Below are 23,277 nucleotides of genomic sequence, written 5' to 3'. Positions count from 1 at the left end.
GACTACGGGAATAGGTTTACAGCACGTTCCTGGGGTCCGAGCTCTGGGAACCCCGAGGCTCTGAGACAGTAGCTGCCCCTCAGAGCTCCCAAGTAGAGAACTCCCCAGGTTTTCCCAAACTAACCTCGGTGCCCCCTGGCTGGAAATCTTCCTTTAGGGCTCAATGTCCTACTTCCCTCTTGCAGCCAAGCAGCTGTGAGGAGAGAAGAGGAGGAAGCGCCAGGGAGCCCAGAGCCACCAGACAGTGACGCCACAGAGCCACAGCCATCACACCCGCACAGGTGAAGGACATGCGACCAAATCCCCGTCACCCCAGCACAGCCACGCACCTGTCACAGCCTCGCAGCCACACCCACGGCACGGAGGCGCATCCCACCGCTCACTCGCGTCTCTCACACACACACCCCGCCACACGCTGCCCGTCTGTCCCCACAGACACACACCGTCCTCCGCCGTTCAGGCCCGAGAGTCCCGTGAGGACTGGTGTCCCTACTACTGGCCTCCACGCTGTGAGCGCTTCCACTGCCACCCCTCCTGGTTCACGTCGGGCTCCGAAGTGACTCGCTTCACAGGATTCCCGCATCCTGTGCTAACACATCCACAAATGAGCTCCACTCACCCTGCAAAGAGGGAGAACCGCGCGAACACGGAATGGAAGCCGAAGATCTGGAGTGACCGCTGCCCTCTGGGAAGTGTCGCTCCAACCTGAACATCTCTGGGCGCGGCGGCTCGTCAGAAAGGCCGCCGAAGCGCGGAAGTCCCGTTGGAACTGCAGCTCGAGAACCGCCCGGAGCCCGGCCCGAGCGCAGGTCTCTCCTCCAGGAGCGCGACGCGAGGGCGCGTGCGCGGGCACGGAGCCTGCGCGGAGGCCGCTGGTGCGCCCAGGAGGCCGAGCAGGGGGGTCCGGCGCCGGCTCCGAGCGTCCGGCCTGTGCGCGCAGAGCCGCGGGGGAGGATCGGCGGGGCGGCCCCGGGGCGAGAGCGCACGGCGGGTGTGAGCTCTGAGGGCGGGCCCCGGGCGAGTCCCCTCAGGCGGCTGCAGCCTGGGGACAGCATATGGGGCAAGCAACTCCTGATCCCGCCGGGGATGGGCTGGTTTATTCAGTGTCTGTTAGCTGCGTTTAAAGGGTGTGCAGGAGTGAAGTAATACACATTTACTTAATTCTCTAGGCTAAGCTATAATAGTCAAAATGGAATGAATATTTAATTGTAAAAGTGCTGTGGTGAATATTTTGTATATACTTTGTAATATTGATTTAGGGACAGATTTTCCAAGCATGCCCAAAGAGAGGAATGTTAGTAAAATTTTAAGAGTCCACTGGATAATTATTGTAATCATCCTAATCACTTGAATGCAAATCAATTAATAAAAGTAAATCCTAGACAAGGATTTGATAGACTTATTTTAACAAATATAATGAGACCGCATTACAGCCTGCTTAATTAGAATCTCTAGAAAGCTTTTGTTTATGTCTGTGGAGGACTTTCACACAGCCAATGCATGGACTAAGATTTGAGAGTCAGTGCCTAATAACCACTATAATAATGCAAATCATAACTAATGTATACTTAATCCATGCCATGAGCCATGCACCAGGCCAAGCACTTCAGATTAATTATCTCCTTTCACATTCATAAAAACCCAATGGTGTAGGTACTGCTACTATTCCTGTTTTATATGTGAGGGAACTGATGTTTAGAGAGGTCAAGTTACGTGCTGAAGGTCACATGGTAGGACTTGAGCTCACGAAACAGACAGCTTTTCAGCCTCTAGCTATAACCATCAATTATATACAGAGGGCCAAGGAACATGTTAAATGGCACCATGGGGATTCAATCAGAAAACTCCAGAATGTGGGAAATCCATGACATAAATGACTTGGGGTTTTTTTGACAATCAAAATGGATGAAACAGAGAGGGAAGAGAGACTTGTAGATCAGCACTGTGCTATAACACTTTGTGCAGTCGTGGAAATGTTCCATATCTGCACTATCCATGTGACTATTTGGCACTTGAAATGTGGCTGTTGCAACGGACGAACTGAATTTTTAATTTTATTTAATTTGAATTAATTTGTTTAAATTTAAATGGATACATGTGGCTAGCGGCTGCCATGCTGAACAGTGCAGTTACAGATCAGACTAAAGAGACAGGCCAGTCAAATGCTATGTGTAGACCTTATTTAAATCCTGAGTCAAACAAAATAATTCTAAAAAGATTTTATGAGACAACTGGGAAATGGCCACTGACTAGGTATGTGTTAAAATTTTTAAGTAGGATAATGGCTTTATAGTTATGCTTTTAAAAAAGAGACTTTACCTTTTAGAGATACACACTAAAATATGTAAGCATTGGGATGATATGATATCTGGAATTTGCTGTATAAGATTCCTTTGGGGGCAAGAGAGAGTACTGGTTGGAGTATAGATGAACATCACTGACCGTGAATGGATGATTGTTGAAGCTGGGTGATGGGCACATGAGGGTACAACTGTCTTCTCTCAATCTTAGAATAGGTTTGAAATTTTCAACAATTAAAAATTGTAAAAAGATATTTGCGTAGTGCTTTTCCATGTATTATCTCATTTAATCAATCAGAACTTATGAAGCAACTGGAACGACTGTTTACAGATGGAGAATCCAAAGCTCAGAGAGATTGGGTAACGTGCCCGAGGTCACACAGCTAGTTGAAGGCCTAGACTCAAATCCAAGCAATCTACCTCCAAATGTCGTGATTCCATCTCCTCATACTCTGTGTGACAAGCTGTGTCATTGTCACAGGTTGCTTAACGGTGAATAAAGCAGGAAGGGTGAGGGAAACAGTAAACACCATTGCTCTCATTCAGAATGATGGCTCTGCAGCACGTGCTCCTCTAATTAGGAAGAGATGAACGTCAGCCACCAGCTGCATGAGCTGATTAGTGAGCACAGAGAGAGAATGCTGCTGAACAGGATTGATTTGTAAGTTCCAGCCGTGAAAGAGGCTTTATAACCTTTTTCTATATACCACCAATGATGATAATAAAAGCCATTTAAGACATTAAGTCCATTGACTGCAATTGCTCTTCTCAGGACTCAAAGCTTATATTATGCTCCTTTTCCTTCAAAATATAGTCAGTACGTGCTGAGGAAAATTTTCTCAGGGTAGTATCTGAAACAAAAGACAAGTAACTCCTATTTGATCTTGTTAATGTATCTATTCTCAAATTAAATGATTTTGGTCTTTAATTTCTTATGCCTTCCTCAAAGGCCTTGGTGCCTATCGGCATATGATGATACGTTAACGTTTCCTACATAAAAGATTTCACAGCAGAGGCACAGCTTAGCCAATGCTTTTAGGCAATATTTTCACTCCTTGACAATTATGATACAGTGAAGTATCTTTCTTAAGCTAATAAATTAACCACTTAGTATCTGTGGGAACTACAAACAAGAGAGATGAATATACTAATTATTACCCTTCGTATCCAGATCTTTGTCTAGGCTTCACTGCTTACTGGTTGTAGCCTATGATAGTAGTCACTCAGCACTCGAGTGAAGAGTCACATGGAGCTTCATCTCTAAAATTATTTGCAAATATTTGCCTAGATCTGTTGGAATGTAATAAAAGGGACAAAAAAAAAATGGCCTAATAATGACGGGATGCAGGAAAAAGGGTTATGAATTGAACCTTGAAGCAATTAAACTGTGTCCCGTAGAATGTTATTCCTGGGCTGAGAGTAACGGCCTTGAAGCACTGAGCCTTCTTGCTCACAACAACTGCCTGCTTCCCAAGCAGCTGCTCTGAATCCAACATCTCCATCATCTCAAGCAGCCGTCATTCACTCCTCAGGTCTGAGCTGACCCATCTCACCTGAGAGCTGGAGTTGCAGGAAGGCACGAGGCAGGAATTGGAGTCAGAAGGCAAATGGCAAGTGCAGATTTATGGAATGGTGAGTTCAAATAATTAAGTAACCAAAATGTCATACAGAAATGACAGATGGTGCCACACAAATTGTAACCATGAGTGCCTTAGAGTTTGCTGAGGAGAGAATAGGATTACGAAGAATTTACCCTAATGGTCTAAGAAGGCTTTGCAAACTACGGATGTCTTTCCACGTGCTTTGAGTCAAGACTTGTTTTCTTCACGTTCTTATTAAAAAATCCACCTCTAGCCAAAAGAGTTTAAAGACGTTACCACCTTCTAAAGATGGTGAAAATTGAAAATCAAAATGACTTTCCTTATGTAGGATCCAAACTTTTCTACAGTATTTGAGTTCTCTTCAAAGGAAATTTCACACATAATTTGGAGGAACGCACGTGTTGAGGTAAAGATTCTTCTTTTAGGGACATTTAGATGGTGAAAGAAAGTAAGCCCTACCCTCACCCCCACAGATAGTGCAATAAACCATTATTAGATCTTATACTGTTATTAAATAATATGTTTTACAAAAAAGATTGAACACATAAAATAAGAACATACCTCTGATTGTTCCAGAAGTAAAAATATCATCAATTTGTGTCAAAAAGCTCTTCCTGATTGACCACACCTGCTATGTTCCTTGTTCACTGTGTAGTTTATTGCTTATTTCTACAGGCCGGCTCTGCAGATGTCACGTCTGGTTATGCGACAGGTTTGGAGTTTTAGTTTTATTTTTGGCTGGGACGGCATGACAAAGTTTAATGTCTTGCATAAGCTTAACATTTCAAAAATTTTTAGCCTGAACTTTGTTACATCTAGGACTTTCCTGAAACTTTGACCTGATAATGAGGAGAAAGTGAACATTATTCAAAAGATGTAGGACAAGGAAGATAGGGAGAAAGGAGCATCAGTACTTAAGCCTCCAGATCAATGCTTCGCCCTCGACCTGATACAGTCATTAATGCTGCATTAGACAACCCGGTTCTGGGCAGTGAGCAGAAGCCTTTCAACGAAGACGTCTGGCTGCTACATACAATGTTTAGCATGGTTTCCCAATCGCAGGTTTCTGAATTTAATTTAACCTCACCGTTAGCCTCCCTTAATATCTGGCAGGCAAAGATAGAATCCTGCTGCAGGCTTACCAGATTTCTGGACTATTAGTACTATTCTCTTTTACTGTCATCGTTGTGAAACAAAATGAACAACCTCAAAACTATATTTGCAAGTTAAGCTGCAGTAACCATTTACTGCCAAAACTAAACGTGACCAAAAACCTCTAAACATGACAAAACACATGCACACCACCCTACACCACACACACGGGCCAGGAGCCATAAGGCAATAGTTTGATAAATTATACTACTATCAAAATCATACAACTCCCAAACACAAAGGATACACACAATAGACAGAAAGGATGTGGGTAAGAGGAATCCTCACTTACTACTAGGGAAAAGTATGAACTCTATGAGACAACCAGGCTGAATAAAACTTTACAATAGCCAGTAAGGAGGGTGCAGGACTCACAAACCAACAGCCTCCCTTGCAGACAGAGACACTAGGGAAATCCTTGGACACGTGCACAAGGAGATATGTCAATGCAGCATTGTTTTTACTAAAGGAAAAAGGAATAATCTAAATGTTTATTAATTTTAAAATAGAAAAATATATTCACAAAAGGGACTACGATTCGGTAGTTAAAAGGAATAATCTCAATCTATATGCATCCACATGGATAAATTTTGAAGTCATAGTGAATAACCATGCTGAATTGCAGAATGATATGCACAGTCTGGTGCAATTTATAGAAACTTTATAATTTTAAAAAATTATATATATACATTTTTTAAAGAAACAGATCTGTGAAAAAGTATAAAACCATGGGAGTGTACTGTTTAAGGTGTTGTCAAAATCACAGGTGACTCCCTTGTTTAGGCCAAGCCCAATTTGGGTTCTTTTAAAAATAAGCAATGAGGTAGAAGTTTCAGAATATCAAAAGACCAGAGAGTATTCAGAAGTTTTTTTTACTGTTCTTTAATTCTTTTTGCAAAAACGTTCAGACATGAGCACATTGGTTCCATCACCCTCCTTAGGAAATGTCTTCATTTGTCATGTGCCCGAGCAGATAGGAACGCCCCAGCCCCCCTGCCTGCAACCTTTCATAGAGGCAGACGTTAGGGCTTTGACCCCAGCTAAAATCTGCTCCAAAGCCGGCAGAAAGGTATTATGGCCTTTTTCAAATGAACCTCTCCTCGGGTCAAAATAAATTATTGTATAATATATAATATATCCAATCACAACTCAATGACCTCCTTTGAGGCAAGTTTGACAGGCAGATTCTCCTCTGTTCTTTATTAGCAACATCAGTCAGAAGGTGGCACAGTTCATGAACAGCTTCTCACGGGAGCTTTGCGAGCCTCACTGTTGCAACGATGTGAACCTGGTCTCTCTTGGAAAGATGCTTGCAGATCCCGGGAAGGCTTACTTGAGAACAACTGTCCACAGACAATTCATTATTGCTGTCTTTTTTTCTTCTAAAAGACACAGGAAAATATTGAAACCTTTGGTGCCTGTGAGGGGGTTTTCAGGTGTACAAAGGGTCTCCACAAACGATGCACGTCACCTTCGAGGGGGTGGTCACCTGTGGGGAGACGTGGAGAAGAACGGCATCAGTGAGAGTGGAAGAGAAGCTTCAGCTGTACCTGTAACATTTTATTCTTTAAAAAACAAAGGTGAAGCAAATATTGCAAAATTATGGTAACATTTTAAAACTGGATGGTGGACATATAGGTGCTATTATATAATTCTCTCCTGCTTTCTGTACACTTGAAATGTTATACTTAAAAAAATGATAAAGAAACAAAGCAATGCTGAAGGGTGAACAACAAACTTGGAAAAATATATTCAGAACATGTATGGGTGCTGGTCCTGTGGCCGAGAGGTTAAGTTCACGTGCTCATCTTTGGCAGCCTGGGGTTTGCTGGTTCGGATCCTGGGTGTGGACCTACACACTGCCCATCAGGCCATGCTGCGGTAGCATCCCACATAGAAGAACTAGAATGACTTGGAACTAGGATATACAATTATGTACTGGGGATTTGGGGAGAAAAAAAAATACAGGAAGATTGGCAATAGGTGTTAGCTTAGGGCCACTCTTGCTCACCAAAAACAAAAAGAAAAGCATATTTTAAAAAAAAGAACATGTATGAAAAAAGGGTCTATTTTCCTGATATGTAAAGACAAATCAATAAGGACAGGATAAATGACCCAAGAGAAAAATCTGTGAAGGATATGAATGGGGAATTTATAGGAAAATAGATAATGAATTTATAAAATATATAGCCTAAATATATATGAATCTCTCTCCATGTGTGTCTATGTGTGTGTGTATACACTCATCAAACAAATGCAAATTGAGAAAACAATACTGCTTTTCACTATCATATTGGCAAAATTTCTTATATTTGGCAAAACACAGTGTTAGTAATGGTGGAGAAGAAACATTCTCACGTGTTTTTGAGAAGACTGTATTGGTATAATCATTCTGGAAGGCAACATTTTTTACATTCCCTTTGAAAGACCAATTCCATTTCTAGGGTTTTTTTCCTTTGGATATAATTGCATGAATGCACACAGATATATGAATAAAGGTATTGTTTATCATAGTAAAAAATTGAAGAGAAAATAAATTTTCACCAGTGGAAGACAGATCAAATTGATGATGATACATCCAATTTGCAGAATAGTCTGTATCAACAAATGAAGATCTCCACAATACAACATAAGTTTAGAATGAGCAAGTGGTGGAACCATGTATACAATACAATTCAATTTGCATGAAAGGCATGCGTTATATATACATGCGCACCCAAATGTCTGAACGCAGCATCACAGTGATTACCTCCGGGGCATGAAACTGGAGGTTGGGAACAGGCAGGAAACCTTTTCTTTCCTCTTAGACTTTTATTGCATCAGTTAGGACTCTATGCTGCAAATGACGGAAAACGGAAACTCAACCTGCTCTAAGAAGTGGGTAAATTTGTTGGCTTGATGTAACTGAAAAATCTATGGGGAGTTTCAGTTCATCTTCAATCACGGCTCTGCAATGTCACCAGGATGCTTTTCCTGGGTCATGACTTCATCTTTTGCATATGTGAATGGTGCCCTCTAGGAATGTGTACCTGATGGCCCTGATCATCTGGATAGCTCCCCTATCCATTACCAAAGGCAAGGGGGAATGCTTCTCTTTTCCAGAAGCCTCTACTTACTGGCTCTCAAGGGTTCATCAGTTCTAACTGGATTGTATACCAATCTTTGAATCAAACATCATCAATAGTGGCAATGGGCTTGTGGATCAATTCCAGGCAAACAAATTAACATAAAATGGAGTCTGGACGGTTTCCCAAAAGAAAGAGGGATGCTGGGCAGCAAAGAGCAGATATCCACTATTGCTAGATAATGTTTTCCCAAGGGCATATAATTATCTGTCTATCTATCTATCTATTTTACCGTCCACTAGGGCCTAGACTCTGAGCTCCACAGGAAGGGACTATGTTTGTGTCACTCATTATCTGTCCTTTGGGTCTAAGACGGGTTCCTGGAACATGATAGGTGGTCAGATAATATTTGTAGAATAAAAGCAAAATGAAACAACCTACATTGCAACCTGACTCCTAATCACTGTCTAGAGATTAAGAAACCTTAGTCACAGAATGAGCATCCTCAAGGCTATTTTTCACAATATTTTCATCCCAAGTGATCAGAAGAGAGGCTGATGTAGTGAGAGAGACACAATTTTTAGGAGAAATACTGATGGCTCTTTTAAACATTTGCTGATACTGCTTTTTGTTGATAGAAATTATTTGATACATTGTGTGAATTCATTACTCCTGAAGTATTGCAATAATGGTTGAACTCAGCTAATTCACTTACTCTATTGTTCAAATAGCTTAGGGTCAGGCTAATTTAAGACTTTTCTTCTTCTTTCTCTTCCCTTTCCTTGGCCCTCCTTTGGGTACTCCCCTCACTGGGCCACCAAGAACTGCTTCTGCCTGTGCAGCTTGCCACATATTTACGGTTGCCAGATAAAATACAGGATGCTCAGTAATGTGTGAATTTCAGATAAACAGCGAATTATTTTTCAGTATGTGTATGTCCCAGATATTGCATGGCACCAGATATTACATGGGGCATGCTTATCTAAAAGATTATTCATTGTTTATCAGAGTTCACATGTAACTGAGCATCCAGTGTTTTTATTTGCTGTAATTTCTTATTTTTATTTGCTAAATCTGGCAACTCTGCACATAATGCCGGCTACCTGCAACTACTTTCAGTTTCCCAAAGGGTAAACCCCTGGACTTTCTGGACCATAAAATAGCTGATTTTTGGATTTTTACTTGTTAGTATGGCTCTTTTATACTTAAAGAGCAATGCTAAAGTAAACCCGTGTGTAACCACCCCCCAGGTGAAGAAACATAGCAGAACGATGCCAGTACCTTAGCGCCGTCTGTGGTTCTTTCCTATATCAGCATCCTCCTCCCTCCCTGGAGGGGTAACCACTGGCTTTTTTCATCATTCTCTGGCATCTCTTTAGGTTTGCCACCTGTGTAAGCATGCATAACGAAATAGCTCCTTTTGACTACCTTTGATAGTTTCTTTGTGACTTGTTTCTTTCACCCAACCTTGCGCTTGTGAGGTTTATCCATGTTTATGAGTGCCGCTGTGCTTCCTTACTTCTCATTGCTGCACAGTGTTCCAAAATGTGATCATACCCATGATTATCCATCCATTGTACTGTTGTGCGGTTGATGGTACAGTTTTAACTTAAGTTGAAAATTTTAGAATGTTTTAAATTTATTGCAGGAAACTAAAATAACTATCATAAAATAGTTTCATACCGTTTAGGGAAATTTCTAACACTTAGTACTCCTCTGAAAATTTTTGTTGCTATATTCAATAATCGGGCAAAGTTTAGAGGCTTATATAAAATGGTTCTCATTTATATTCACAAATTGTTTTTTATTGTGGTATAATAGACATATAGTAAAATGCACAAATCTTAAATATATAGCTTGATGAATTTTTACGTATGTATATACCTGTGTAACCATCACCCAGATCAAGATCTAGAACGTTTCCTGCATCCTTTTACTATGACTGTCTTGCAGCTCTTTTATTTCCTGTTGCTACCTACAAGATAGCTGTCTGTCTAAATTTTTGGACACGCCCAATACAAGTCTGTATGATGATGGGTTTTGGGCTTTCAGGTGCACCACATGGTGAGTCTGCACACTGCTAAGTGGTTCCTTTAGAGAAGGGCTCAAGCCATTCGATTTCCAAAAGGAAAAGTGATAATACAGATTCTGATGGGGCTAACAAAGTAGATGAACTAATGTTTCTATTAAATAAAAAAATATTTATCTTCCAAAAGGAGGATCTAAGATCAGGCAGATAATAACATCACGTCTTTATAGTTAAATTGAACATATAACTCTCTGCTTGTGTATTTATCATAGAAAGAAAAAATTGACTTACTGCAAATATTATCACCCACTAGCTGTAAAATGCCTTGAACCTGGCAATGTGTAGAAAGTATAAGAATAAAGTTACATGCAAGCAATTTATTCAAAACTTTGAACTTATTGATATATTTTTTATTACTATACTGTATTCTGTATACTGCTCTGTATTCTGACCACAAATTGCTGTGATTCCCCTCAGAATTATGCCACTCTCTAATGGCTACATAACAGCAATGTCTCTTAAAATATACCCAGTGGCACAGTGGTTAAGTTTGCACCCTCCACTTCAGCAGCCCAGGGTTCACCTGTTGGGATCCCAGGTGCAGACAAGGCACCACTTGGCAAGCCATGCTGTGGCAGGCATCCCACATATAAAGTAGAGGAAGATGGGCATGAATGTTAGCTTAGGGCCAGTCTTCCTCAGCAAAAAGAGGGGGATTGGCTCAGGGCTAATCTGCCTAAAAAAAAAAATATATATATATATATATATATATATATACTCTGAAATTTATTTATTTATTTATATTTTAATTGCAGTAACATTGGATTATAACATTATATAGCTTTTGGATGTACATCATAATATATTTTGAATTCTGTGTAGATTACATCCTGTTCACCACCCCAAAATTAATTATAGTCCATCCCCTCACATGTCAGCCTAATCACCCCTTTTGCCCTCCCCTCCTTTCCCTATGGCAACCACCAATCCAATCTCCATTGCTATGTGTTTGTTTGTCATTGCTTTTATCTTCTACTTATGAGTGAGGTCATACGGTATTTGACTTTCTCCCTCTGACTAATTTCACTCAGCAGAATACCCTCAAGGACCATCCATGTTGTCAGAAATGGCCATGTTTCATCATTTCTTATGGCTGAGTAGTATTCCATTGTGTATAAATACCACATCTTGTTTATCCATTCATCCCTTGATGGGCACCTAGGTTGCTCCCAAGTCTTGGCTATTGTGTATAATGCTGCAATGAACATAGGGGTGCATGCGTCTTTATGCTTTTGTATTTTCAAGTTCTTTGGATAAATACCCTGCAGCAGAATAGCTGGATCATATGGTAGATCTATTCTTAATTTTCTGAGGATACTCCATACTGCTTTCCATAGTGGCTGCACCAGTTTGCACTCCCACCAGCAGTGTACAAGGGTTCCCTTCTCTCCACATACTCTCCAACATTTGTTGTTTCCTGTCTTGTTAATTATAGCCATTCTGACCAGAGGGAGGTGATACCTCATTGTAATTTTGATTTGCATGTCCCTGATAACTAATGATGTTGAGAACATTTTCATATGCCTGTTTGCCATCTGTGTATCTTCTTTAGAGAAATCTCTGTTCAGATCTTTTGCCCATTTTTTAATTGGATTGTTGGTTTTCTTGTTGAGCTGTATGAGTTCTTTGTATATTCTGGACACTAACCCCTTATCTGATATATGGTTTGCAAATATCTTCTCAATAAAGGAATACAGTCAAGTCGTAGGAAACAAAATCAATGTACAAAAATTAGTTGCGTTTGTACATACTAACAATGAAGCAGAAGAAAGAGAAATTAAGAATGCAATCCCACTTACAATTGCAACCAAAAGAATAAAATACCTAGGAATAAACTTAACCAAAGAGGTGAAAGATCTGTACACCGAAAACTATAAAACATTGATGAAAGAACTCAAAGAAGACACATAGAAATGGAAAGATATTCCATGCTCTTGGATTTGAAGAATCAACATCATTAAAATGTCCATACTCCTTAAAGCAATCTGTAGATTCAATGCAATCCCTATCAAAGTTCCAACAAAATTTTTCACAGAAATAGAACAAAGAATCCTAAAATTTATATGGAACAACAAAAGACCCTGAATAGCCAAAGAACACCTGAGAAAAAAGAACAAAGCTGGAGGTATCACACTTCCTGATTTCAAAATATACTACAAAGCTAAAGTAACCAAAACAGCATGGTACTGGCACAAAAACAGACACACACAGCAAGGGAACAGAATCGAGAGCCCAGAAATAAGCCCACACATTTATGGACAGCTAATATTCGACAAGGGAGCCAAGAGCATACCATGGAGAAAAGAGAGTCTCTTCAATAAATGGTGCTGGGAAAACTGGACAGCCAGATGCAAAAGAATGAAAGTAGACCATTCCCTTACACCATGCATAAAAATCAACTCAAAATGGATTAAAGACTTGAATGTAAGACCCGAAACCATGAAACTCCTGGAAGAAAACATAGGCAGTACGATCTTTGACGTCGGTCTTAGCAGCATATTTTCAAGTCACACGTCTGTCCGGGCAAGGGAAACTAAAGAAAAAATGAACAAGTGGGACTACATCAGACTAAAAAGCTTCTGCACAGCAAAGGAAACCATGTGAAATTTCTGAATGCTCACTAGAGATACGTTGTTCAGACAGATCTCTCCAGTATTTTACATTTTCAGCATGGGAAGAAAAGAGAACTCAAGCACTGAGAGTTTTAGTGAGTATTGAGGAAAAGTATTCACGTGTTAAATGAAATGATTTTGTGTGCACATGCAATACATGCTGAAGAGGAAGAGAGGGAAGAAGAAAGTGGATGGGCACTGAACAATGTTTTATTTCTATAAATGTGGAGCTTACAATTGAGAATCTCTTGCAGGAAAGATTCCAGGTCAAGATGTACGCTGTGACACATGATTAATCCCCACTCTCTCATCTCCCACTGAAATTCCAACACAGACACTTTTCAAAATCACAGAACTATATCTGTAGAAAACGATTACAGTCTCGTCAGTGTGCCAGAAATTTTGAGGACTACCTGGAAAATAGAAAGCAAATGGGTTGAAATTTCCTGTAAAAATCAAAAGAGAAGAAATTGCATCTCAGGACACCAAAGCCAAGCCAGGTTCTTTCTAGGAAGCCTCAGATAAGCTCTAGGCTCAGCAGCAGCGGATTCAAAGGGAGGAGCTGGCTGTGGAGCAACCATCAGTGGAGTTCCCTCAAGATGCTTCCTCGTGAGAGTATTTGGGCCTGAGAGAAAAACCAAAGCCAGACTTGTAGTAATGTCAGAATTTAGACCAAAAAAGCATTAAAACAAGATACTTTATAATATTAAAGGGGGAATTTGCAATGAAGGTATAAAATCTCTGCACCAAATAACATAGCATCAATATCGATAAAGCAACAACTGTAGGAGATGCAAGGAGAAACAGAAACCCACTAGAGATGGAGCCTTCAGTTCACCTCTCTCAATCTATTTTAGAGCAAGTAGACAAAAGTAAGAAAATAGAAGAAAGTGCAGTAATGTCTTCAAAGGTCTAGGGAAAGACTTTTTGAATTTAGCGTTATTGTTAATTAAGCATCAGGATAAAATGAAGACATCTGGAAATTAAAAAGTTACCATTCAGTCTCCCCACGAGAAAACAATTACTTGAAGTTCTTCAGGCCAAAAATGGGAAACCAAGACATCAGATTGCACATAATGGTGGCAACTAAGTACAACCAGAAAAAATAAAAGAAAAATTTAAGCAGCAAACTTTTAATGTCATAGCCTTCAGTTTCCTTCTAAATTAGTTCACTCGCAATGTTTGGTTTGCGGTGAATAATACTTATGTAATCTTAATATTGTACATGCCGTCTATTGGTTTTCACTTTTGGGTGTCAAACAATGTCAAAAGCACAGAAGATTTAATAATTATATTACAGAACAGCAAGTAAATCTCATAAAGCTTGGCAATTTAAAGATTACGTGGCAGGGTATCTCAGCCAACAAATTCAAGTGTATAAGAAATGTCACTTTATTTTCTACATTTCAGTTTAATTTCCGCCTCTGGGAAATATTCCCTTTCTCCCTCTACCTCTCTCATAAGACCTGCTTGATGGGAAATGTAACCACAGACATCCCTGGGCTTTCTCTGCCCTCCCGGGGTCCCACCAAGGTATGCAGTTGCCAAATCATCAGAGAGAAGGGCGCCCCCCAGGCTTCAGTGATCTGCACACCCGGGGAACCGGGAGCCTCCATGAATGACTCTTTGCAGCGCAGCAGATCTCTGCTCCTTTGGGGCTCCACGCGTGGCATGGGAGTCTCAGCTGAGGTTGGAACCCTGTGCTAGGGTCCTGCTTTCCCCAAATAGCTGGCACCACTACCTTTTCTGAGGTTTGCTCCTCCTAGGGCTCCACCATGGAGCAGTGTTTGTTTCCCACGTAGCTTCTCAGCACCGCTCTGGCCCTCGCGGACCTCCGACGGGGGAGCCTCTCCTGCCCCTGCTCCTCCAGGGCCCCTGTGTCCTCCTGATCATCGTGTGCTCCTCGCTGAGCTCAGGTGTGTGGACAAGTAAAACAGGCAAACATTTGACTGGCTAACTCTGCCCTCCTCCCTGCCCTGTGCCTCTCCTGAGGCAATAAAATTCACACCATGTTATTGCTTGAATGGAAAAATGGAAAAGGGGAAACAGGAATTAAGATCACACAGTATTTTTCAGACAATACTAATGTAACTAAGAACAATAGGGAGGTAACTAGAGAGAAGAGGAGTAGAAGGGTAGTGTTCTTGCCTTTCATTGTGGATACTGAATCCATAGTAAATTTGATAAATCAAGAATTAAACATTTATATATGCTATTTAGAGTAAATAAGGCAATGACTAGAAAATAAAAATATAAACAATATAATCCAGAGGTGGAAGGGTAGTTAAATCATGATAAATTCTTAGTCCCTCAGAGTGGAATATCAATAGATTCTGTATAAACTTGATAAAACTTGAAGAAATATGATATAAAACTAAACTAAAAACTATTAAAAGAGGTGATTTCTGGGAAATGAGTTAGGGGCTAGGGAGAAGAGGAGAAAACTGGGAAGAGGAGGGAGACTTTGTTTTTTTCATTTTAAGCTTTTTTATTTTAATTTTTTTAACGATGCAATCCTTTTCTAACAAAAATTAGGTTAGTTAAAAATAAATGACTATTCAGACATCAAAAAAAAAAAAAATCGCCTGGCTCCTACCTTACATAGTCACTCTTTTCTGCCAACACTTTCCAACAAATTGCCTTAGTCAGGTGATCTTTGATCTCAAACTGGCCATATTCATTCCCCTGTGTCTGTCTTTGCTAATGGTTTTCACTTATCTGCCAAATCTTAGGTGACTTTCAATACCAGTTTCAATTCATCTTCCATAAAACCAGGCCTAATTATTCATATTTCTTTAATTTCTATTAATACATTTATATAAGTTCATATTACCTGATTATATGTTCTCTAGTTTCATGTACCAAACTATATTTATGTATTTATACTGTGTACAAACTGCCCAATACAGTGTTCTATAACTGAGATCTCGTGTTGCAAGATTTTAATAATTTTGATCTTTTCTAAATTTTCAAATAAAACAAAAAAAATAAAAAATAAAAAAAATAAAAAATAAATGACTATTTTAACACACTGCCTCATCAACATTTATAAGACATATTTAATAAAGAATTCACACATTAAAATGTGCCTATGGGCACTAGGCCTTTACTTTAAAAATCCACTATTAAATTCCTGCTAAAAAATCCACACCGAAAAACAAACCCCCTTAGCTTTATACAGATAAACAAATAATTTAGCCAAAAAGAAATACTTGAGAAACGATTAGAAGGAAACACTAACAAAAATTAGCAAGAGTGACAAGGCAATGGTAATGAGCACACCGTCTTTCAAAAGAAGAAATCATTCAAAATATTTATCAGAGTCGCAAAAAAAATCATGTCCTCTGGTACAGTAAAACCACTTTAAAGATATATTCCAGCACCCTGCTAAATTCCATCACAGTTCCTGTATGTAATCTCTATCAGTGCACACTACACTATATATTTATTCCTGAGATTTAAACTTCATGTAAAAATACACATCATCCTGAATAAGAGAGAGTGCAAGATGGCACAGGCAAGCACACAGACTCAGCGCCCTCTTCACAGTCTACTTTCCTTCAGAAGGTGGGCAAGTTCCTTTACCTCCAGCTCTTGTTTTTCTCCTCTGCCAATATGGAACTTCCAAATCGAGGTCTTATGAGGCCTTCCACATATGCCAAGAAGGAACCCAGCTACCAGGCAAAGAAGTCCAAGAGAGACGAAATGGAGAATCTGCTGGGGAAGGAAAGACTAACCAAAGGGAGAGAATGGCCCCACTTGATAGTCAGCAACAGGGTCCACAAAGATGAGCGAAACGGCTGTGGATTCTCTCACTCTAGTGGGAGAATGAGAAGAGAGAATTAGAAAGGGGATCAATACCCATCCCAGCCAGTGCCTGGCCCTTTGAGCCAACCCAGCTGAGAACACAGACATGAAACACAGATGACTTGTTCCACTGAGATCTGCCCAAATTCCTGACCCATTGAATCAAGAGCAAATAAAATGGTGGTTGTTTTATGCTGCAAATTTTGGGGTAATCTGCTACACAGGAATGAGTAACGCATATAGTCCCCTTTGTGTATTCTTATTCGTGATACTGTTTGTGTTTTCTTTTTTTGATCAATTTTGCTAGAGTTTTATCTATTTTAATTTTTTCAAAGAATGAAGTTTTAACTGTCGATTTTCTTATTGTATCTTTACTTTCTGTTTCACTGGTTTGTGTACTTTCTTTTACTATCTTTCTATTTTCTTTGAGTTATTATTTTTCTAATTTCTTAAGAGGGACACATATTAATTTTAAGATTTTCTTCTTTTCTAATATAAGCATTTAAAATTTCTTTCAAAATTCCTTTCAAAGCACTATTTTGCTATATCCCACAAGTCTTGATTTGCTTTTTCATTATCTTTTGGTTTTAGACATTTACATTTTCCATCATAAGTTTCATCTTAAACCCAGAAGTTACTAAACAGGGATTTTAAATTTATTTTTTGCTTTTAATTTCCAACTTTCTTGAGTCTATGCAGTTTGTTGGAGTTTTCTTCATGGCCTAGTGTGTGATCATTTGTAACTCCTCCATATGTGCTCAAGGAAAATATGTGTTCTCTGATTATTGAGTGTCCATTCGCTCAAGTTGGTTAATTCTTTTGTTGAATCTTCTTTATATCATTGCTGAATCGTGTCTGTTTGGTCAATCAGTGCTGAGAGAGGTGTGTTGAATCACTCACGGTAACGGCGGATTCATCAATTTTTCTCTGTAGTTCTGTAGATTTTTGCTTCATCAATCGTGAGCCTATTTTATTAGATCCATACATGTTTAAAATTGCTCTAGCTTGGTGAATAGAATGTTTTATCATTGCACCATGACCCTCTCTGTTCCCATCAATGTGCCAGCTTTCTTTTGGAAAACTGCTTCGCAATTTCTCAAAAAGTTAAGCATACCCAGAATGACCCAGAAATACCACATCTATATTTCCCCAAGAGAAATAAAACAGGCCCACAAAAAAGACTTGTACAAGAATGTTTATAGCAACTGTTGACCTTAAATAGCCAGTTATTTCTCCAGCAAAACTGGGTTTATGGGGGACCAAGAAAGAATTGCAATTCAATGTTTGAAACCATCGCGAGCCAGGTGCAAGTCGCTAGCAGCATGGAGGAGAAACTCTTTTCTGGGCGGAAGAGGAAGTTGGGACGGCCATTGTAAACATGGAGTCCAGAGGCGTAGCAGCGTTTCACTAGCTGAGTTGTGATAGTCTCTCATTGGCTGAGCTTCTTGGTCAAGAAGAAGTCTGTCTTCTTCCTGTTGGGCTCTGCTAGGAGGTAGGGTGTGAGAGCTCCGCCTTTGGGCCCCAAGACTCCAATTTAATGAAGTTTCTATTTATTAATTTCCACACAACTTTATTCATAATAGCTAAAAACGGAAACAATCCAGATGTCCAGCAATGGGTGAATGGGTAGACAAAGTATTCGACGGAATACTTTTCAGCAATAAAATCCAACTCCTCATCACGCAACAGTAGGGATGGATCTGGAAAGCATGGTTAGAGAAAGAAGGCCCACCTGGGAGAGGACCTACCCCCTTTGTGTGTGTGGTGATGGAAATCAGAGCAGAGATTGGCTGCCTAACAGTGGGCGCCTGGAAAGGGGATGAGGGAACTCTCAGTGATGGAAATGCTCTGTATCCCGATTGGGTGGTGCTTACACAGCTGTTTACGTTTAGCAAAACTCATCAAATCACACGCTAAAAGATCAATCCTTGGTATTTAAATTTTACCTCAATAAAAACCGGATGGGAAAAAAAAAAGCCTGGCGATGTTGGAAAGTAACGATAAGCGATGTAAGGAGAAATCTGCGGTAGTAAACCCTTTTTAAAAAATATTAAGTGAAGAAGACGTTCCAATAAGCTGTGCTGGACTTGTGTGACTAAATAAGGACGTTAAAAAGCCCGGCAAACAGAGTCCCTTCTGCTCCGAGGAGCGCTTTCATTCTCCTCCGATGCTGGGGCCCTGGAGCTCCGGGCGGATTAGGGACCGCACCGCCTCACCTAAGCCCCGGCCCCGCCCCCGCCCCTCAGCCATAATCGCGTCGGACCCGCCCATCCTTTGAACCGTCCGTTCACCTTTCAATCAATTCGAATAGCACAGGGAGAGAACCAATCGCAAGCCTCGTGGGAGAGAAGGGGCGGGCCCCTTTCCCGCAGGGGTTGCTCAAAGGCCCTCCAATCAGAGGCTGGGTGTGGGAAGTTCGGATTCTGGGCGGCTCAGGTGTAGGCGGCACTGCTCTGAGGCGGCGGTGGCAGCGTCTCTCCAGACAGGGAGCGTTCCTTTCCTTTTGGTTTGACTTAGGTTTCACGCGACAGGCTGCCTGAGGAAGGCGGGTGCTGGGAGCTGGAGGAAGGGCGCTGGCTCGCCTCCTCCTAGAAGGTCTGGAAGGGTCTGAGGTGGGCAGCGGCGAGCTGCACGCCGCTTGGGGGAGGCTCCTCTAGGACCACTTACCTGTCCTTCCCGCAGCCGATGGCTCCGTCCTCCTGAAGAGTAAATATTTGTTGCCATAATCTATGCAGCAGTCAGCGTTTCACCACTGGGCCGTGATTGGCCTCTGGGGCAGGACGATGCTTAGCATCCTTGGCCCCGACCTTCAATTCCAGTAGCTGCTCCCAGAGCCAGCAACAACTAAACCCGCCCTGGTTGGGAACCTCTAGGCAAGCAAGACAAGGCATTCTAGGCTTTCAAGCTGGAAGAAACTCCACTCAGCCAAGAGGGGCACTTAGATGTAGTGTATGTGAAGAGCCAGGCTGAGGGCTTGAGATCCCAGCTCCAGCGCCTGTTGGCTGTGCTAGCGCGGGCAGTTCTCTCCCTCACCTGTGTAACAGCGATGATACTAACCACCTGTTCGGGTTTAGGTGACAATTAAACACGCCTTTACTATTAACTCGAGCTTTTGGACACACCCCGTCTCTCTCTGTGGTGCATAGTGCTACGCAGTATTTTAAAATAACTAATGGTTTATTCTTTCTTTAACATTTAGCACATTAATACTTGCAGGAGGTGGCAAGTCAAATAGTAGAGGAGCACGCTTACTGAAAAGTAGAGTCCTTTGTCACTTCCCCTGGGCTCTTACAGGAGAATGTTATTAGCATCCAAGTCAGAAGAATTCTCACTTTTTATATACTCTGTTGATTGCTTAAAATCATGTAACATTTTAATGGGTTGCATTTCTTGTGCAGATTTTTCTTTTATCTGGAGTTTTCTAGTGGACTGTCTCAGTTATTCTTGTTGTGGAAGAGTATAGTGTGCTTAGAACTTTTTTATCTTCCTATTGGCAGACCTTCCCCTTTTTCTTTCTTTCTTTCTTTTTTGTCTTTTAAGCCAGCAACCCTTGTGGAGAATCAGTCATCTTTCTCCCATTGGGCTTGGTTGTTTTCTATACCAGCTGCACAGGTGACTCCCTTAGACTTTCCACTTTCCTTTATTCTTTTCCTCATTTGAATGAAGGATTTCCTGGAACACATGGAATCCTGTTTCTTGTCCTTCTCCCTTGTTTGGCTTGAACACGTTCTCAAGAATCTTTCTAAGAAAAGAGTATGGGCCAGGTAAACAATATGATTTCTCACATGGCCGAAAATAATTTCATTATGCCCTCAAATGGCAAACTGTATGGCTATCCTTCTGTATCACCATGGTAGTTCTTCTAAAAACCCATCTTTTGCTCAATCTTGTATATCCAACTGCCTGCTTATCATCCCTAACAGGCATCTCGTGTGTTTGGTTTGTTTTGTTTTTTGGCTTGAGAAAAAATGCCAGGCTGCCTGCCTTCATCACCAGGGAAAGGTTAGGAAACGATTCTATATACTGTCCTTCACTTACTTTCCCTATTCTCTCCTTTCCTTCACACTTGTCACTTTGTAATGCTGTGCGGTGAGCCTAGAGCCTCTTGTTTATGTTATGGCCCATAGCTTCCTGGGCTTCACTTCATCTGTAAAGCAAGGCCCTATGTAGAAGCCCAAAATAGATCGTACTATCTTTTGATAACTTTCTTACCACTCTGCAGTATCACATATTTATTCCATTTTGTACTGAAAATTTATTATTTCAGAATGCTCTGAGGTGGGGCAGGAGGTGAACTGGAATCTTAATTTTTTAAATAATATGAAAATCTATATAAGTTGTCTACCTTTCTTTTCCCTGGCAGGATGGCTGCATCACATTTTGCCAGTTAACTGAGAAAGGATTTAAGTATTGAGATGATTAGAGCTAAAATTGCTGAGGAGAGATTTCTCTCTCAGAAAGCAGACAGATATGATAAATATGAACGAAAAAGACACTCTGGTTTGACGGATGTCAACCTTCCAACCTTGGAAGGTAGAAATCTTGAATCAGAGGAGACATCTCAAGAGCCTATTCCAGAAGAGATGAGTGTGAGGCAAAGTAAGTAAAGAGCTATTGTAATTTTAACTGCTTTGAAGGGGGGAAAAAGTTGGTTTAATACCTGAGGTTAAAAAATCCTTGACCAGGGGCCAGCTGGGTGGTCTGGTGGCTAGGTTCACCTACTCTGCTTCTGCGGCCCGGGGTTTGTGGGTTCGGATCCTGGGCATGGATACATACTGCTCATCAAGCCTGTGGCAGCATCCAGCAAACAAAATAGAGGAAGATTTGGCAACAGATGTTACCTCAGGGACAATCTTCCACATCAAAAAAAAAAAAAAAAAACTTACCAGAAGAATGGAGTTTTGAAATACCATTCTAAATAACTTGATATTTTCTACGACTAAATACTTCCTATTTAAGGTAAAGGCTGTGAAAGTTCCATTCACTTGTGGAGTGTTGTAACGCTTTAGGAATCCTGTAGGACAATATGGATAATAAAGTTCTGACTTCTGGAGTTTGCATAAGATTAAGTGTTGACAAGATGAATTGATAAGGGACATTAAAATAGAAGTTTTGTAGCTAAATCAGGTCTCAAGTTGTTTAAATGTTCACTGCTTCAATTTTGTCATTTTCCAGGACCAGTGAAATATGCAGCCCAAGGGCCTTCTTTACAGGGAGACGAGCTTTACACTGAGTGACATGAGAAGCCATTGTTGGATTCGTGTGTTTATAATCTGCTTTATGTTTTAAAGCATCACTTATGGATGGTAGGGTGACCAGCATGGCCTCCAGGAGACCAGCTAGGAGACAACTGCAATAATTTAGCTCATGGCTGACCACAGTGGGAACGGCAACCCTGGGTGGTTTCATTCTGGATATATTTTGAAGTTTGAACCAACAGGATTTCCTAACGGAGTGGATGTAGGTTGATAAAGAAAAGTCAGGTTGGTTTTAAGGGTTTTGGCCTAAGCAACTAAAAAAATGGAGTGGCCATTTACTAAGTTGTAAAATACTGAGAAAAGAACCTGCCATCTATAGATGGCAAGTCAGGGTACTGTCTAGTATGGTCTGATGATGTGAAATATAAAGCTGGGCTGTTTTAGTGAAGAGGAAGAAATAATTGAGAAACAGCAATGAGGGACCCCCCCCCCCCCCCGCTTCAGGCCCAGTGATATGACCTTTGTGGGAGAAGAAATCAGTAAACCACTTGAGAGGACAATATGGGGAGCGTTGTCTTCAGGGGAGAGCCAGGTAACGGTTAGATCAAGAGATGAAGGGAAGAGGAACTTCAGGTAAGTTGAGGATATAGGGGTTTCATCGATGATTAACCACTTCATCATCTGAGCTTTCACATCTTCTGTTCTCTGCCTGGATTATTTCTTTTAAACAACTTTATTGAGGTAGAATTTGCATACCATAAAATTCACCCCTTTAAGTAAATGCCTTTTTGTTTAGTAAATTTACTGAGTTGTGCAGTCATCTCCCTGGATTATTTTAAACTCTCACCCAGTGGGCAAACGCACTCTCATTCTTCAGAAACCTTCTCGGGTATTCTCTCTTCTGACAAGCCTTTCCTGACCTCCCCAGACAGGTTTATACTGATTCTCGATTGTGCATTCTCGTAGTCTTCATTCCATGCTAAACCAAATTGAAACTGAGCTGATCTCCCCCACAATACTGTGAGTCCTTCAGGGGCAGAAATTCTCTTATTCTTTTTTTTTTTTTAAAGATTTTATTTTTTCTTTTTTCTCCCCAAAGCCCCCCGGTACATAGTCGTGTATTCTTCGTTGTGGGTCCTTCTAGTTGTGGCACGTGGGACGCCGCCTCAGCGTGGTCTGACGAGCAGTGCCATGTCCGCGCCCAGGATTCAAACCAACGAAACACTGGGCCGCCTGCAGCGGAGCGCGCGAACTTAACCACTTGGCCACGGGGCCAGCCCCAGAAATTCTCTTATTCTTACTTCATAAAAATGTCTGGTACATAATAGCCACTCACATTTTTCAAACAAGTTTAAATAAACATGAGAATACATAGTAGAAACCTGAGTTGAGAATCATAGGTGGGAGGTAAGGAATCTGACAACTAGCCTTAATCTCAAAGGAAAAATTGTAT

General features: G+C 40.8%; 2 protein-coding genes across 43 annotated transcripts in view; both read right to left on the bottom strand.

Moving 5' to 3' along the window:
- LOC123276003 (uncharacterized) overlaps positions 1 to 1,514 on the bottom strand; it is a 99,947-nt gene extending 98,433 nt beyond the window's left edge. For 15 of the 42 annotated variants that reach the window (XR_011496554.1, XR_011496549.1, XR_011496555.1 and 12 more), the window contains exons 1-2: positions 620 to 1,511; positions 125 to 193 (exon numbers count right to left, since the gene is read on the bottom strand). Coding sequence is in view for 6 of the 42 variants with exons in the window: in XM_070493311.1 (XP_070349412.1) it covers positions 125 to 193; positions 620 to 1,055 (505 nt within the window). In the remaining 36 variants the exon portion in view is untranslated. Of the gene's footprint in view, positions 1 to 124; positions 194 to 619 lie in introns of all 42 variants that reach the window. The other 27 variants (XR_011496543.1, XR_011496558.1, XR_011496560.1 and 24 more) reach the window with 10 other exon arrangements.
- Positions 1,515 to 4,413: 2,899 nt separating this feature from the next.
- LOC123277824 (serine/threonine-protein phosphatase 2A regulatory subunit B'' subunit beta-like) overlaps positions 4,414 to 23,277 on the bottom strand; it is a 57,196-nt gene continuing 38,332 nt past the window's right edge. Inside the window, exons 3-4 of the mRNA XM_070493306.1 lie at positions 10,439 to 10,478; positions 4,414 to 6,542 (exon numbers count right to left, since the gene is read on the bottom strand). Of these exons, the coding sequence (XP_070349407.1) occupies positions 6,436 to 6,542; positions 10,439 to 10,478 (147 nt within the window). The 3' untranslated portion in view covers positions 4,414 to 6,435. The remainder of the gene's footprint in view (positions 6,543 to 10,438; positions 10,479 to 23,277) is intronic.

This window comes from Equus asinus, chromosome 21, assembly GCF_041296235.1.
Source record: "Equus asinus isolate D_3611 breed Donkey chromosome 21, EquAss-T2T_v2, whole genome shotgun sequence".
Lineage (NCBI taxonomy): Eukaryota > Metazoa > Chordata > Mammalia > Perissodactyla > Equidae > Equus > Equus asinus.
The sequence above is the reverse complement of the archived record's forward strand: the minus strand, read 5'-3'. Positions and strand labels throughout refer to the sequence as shown.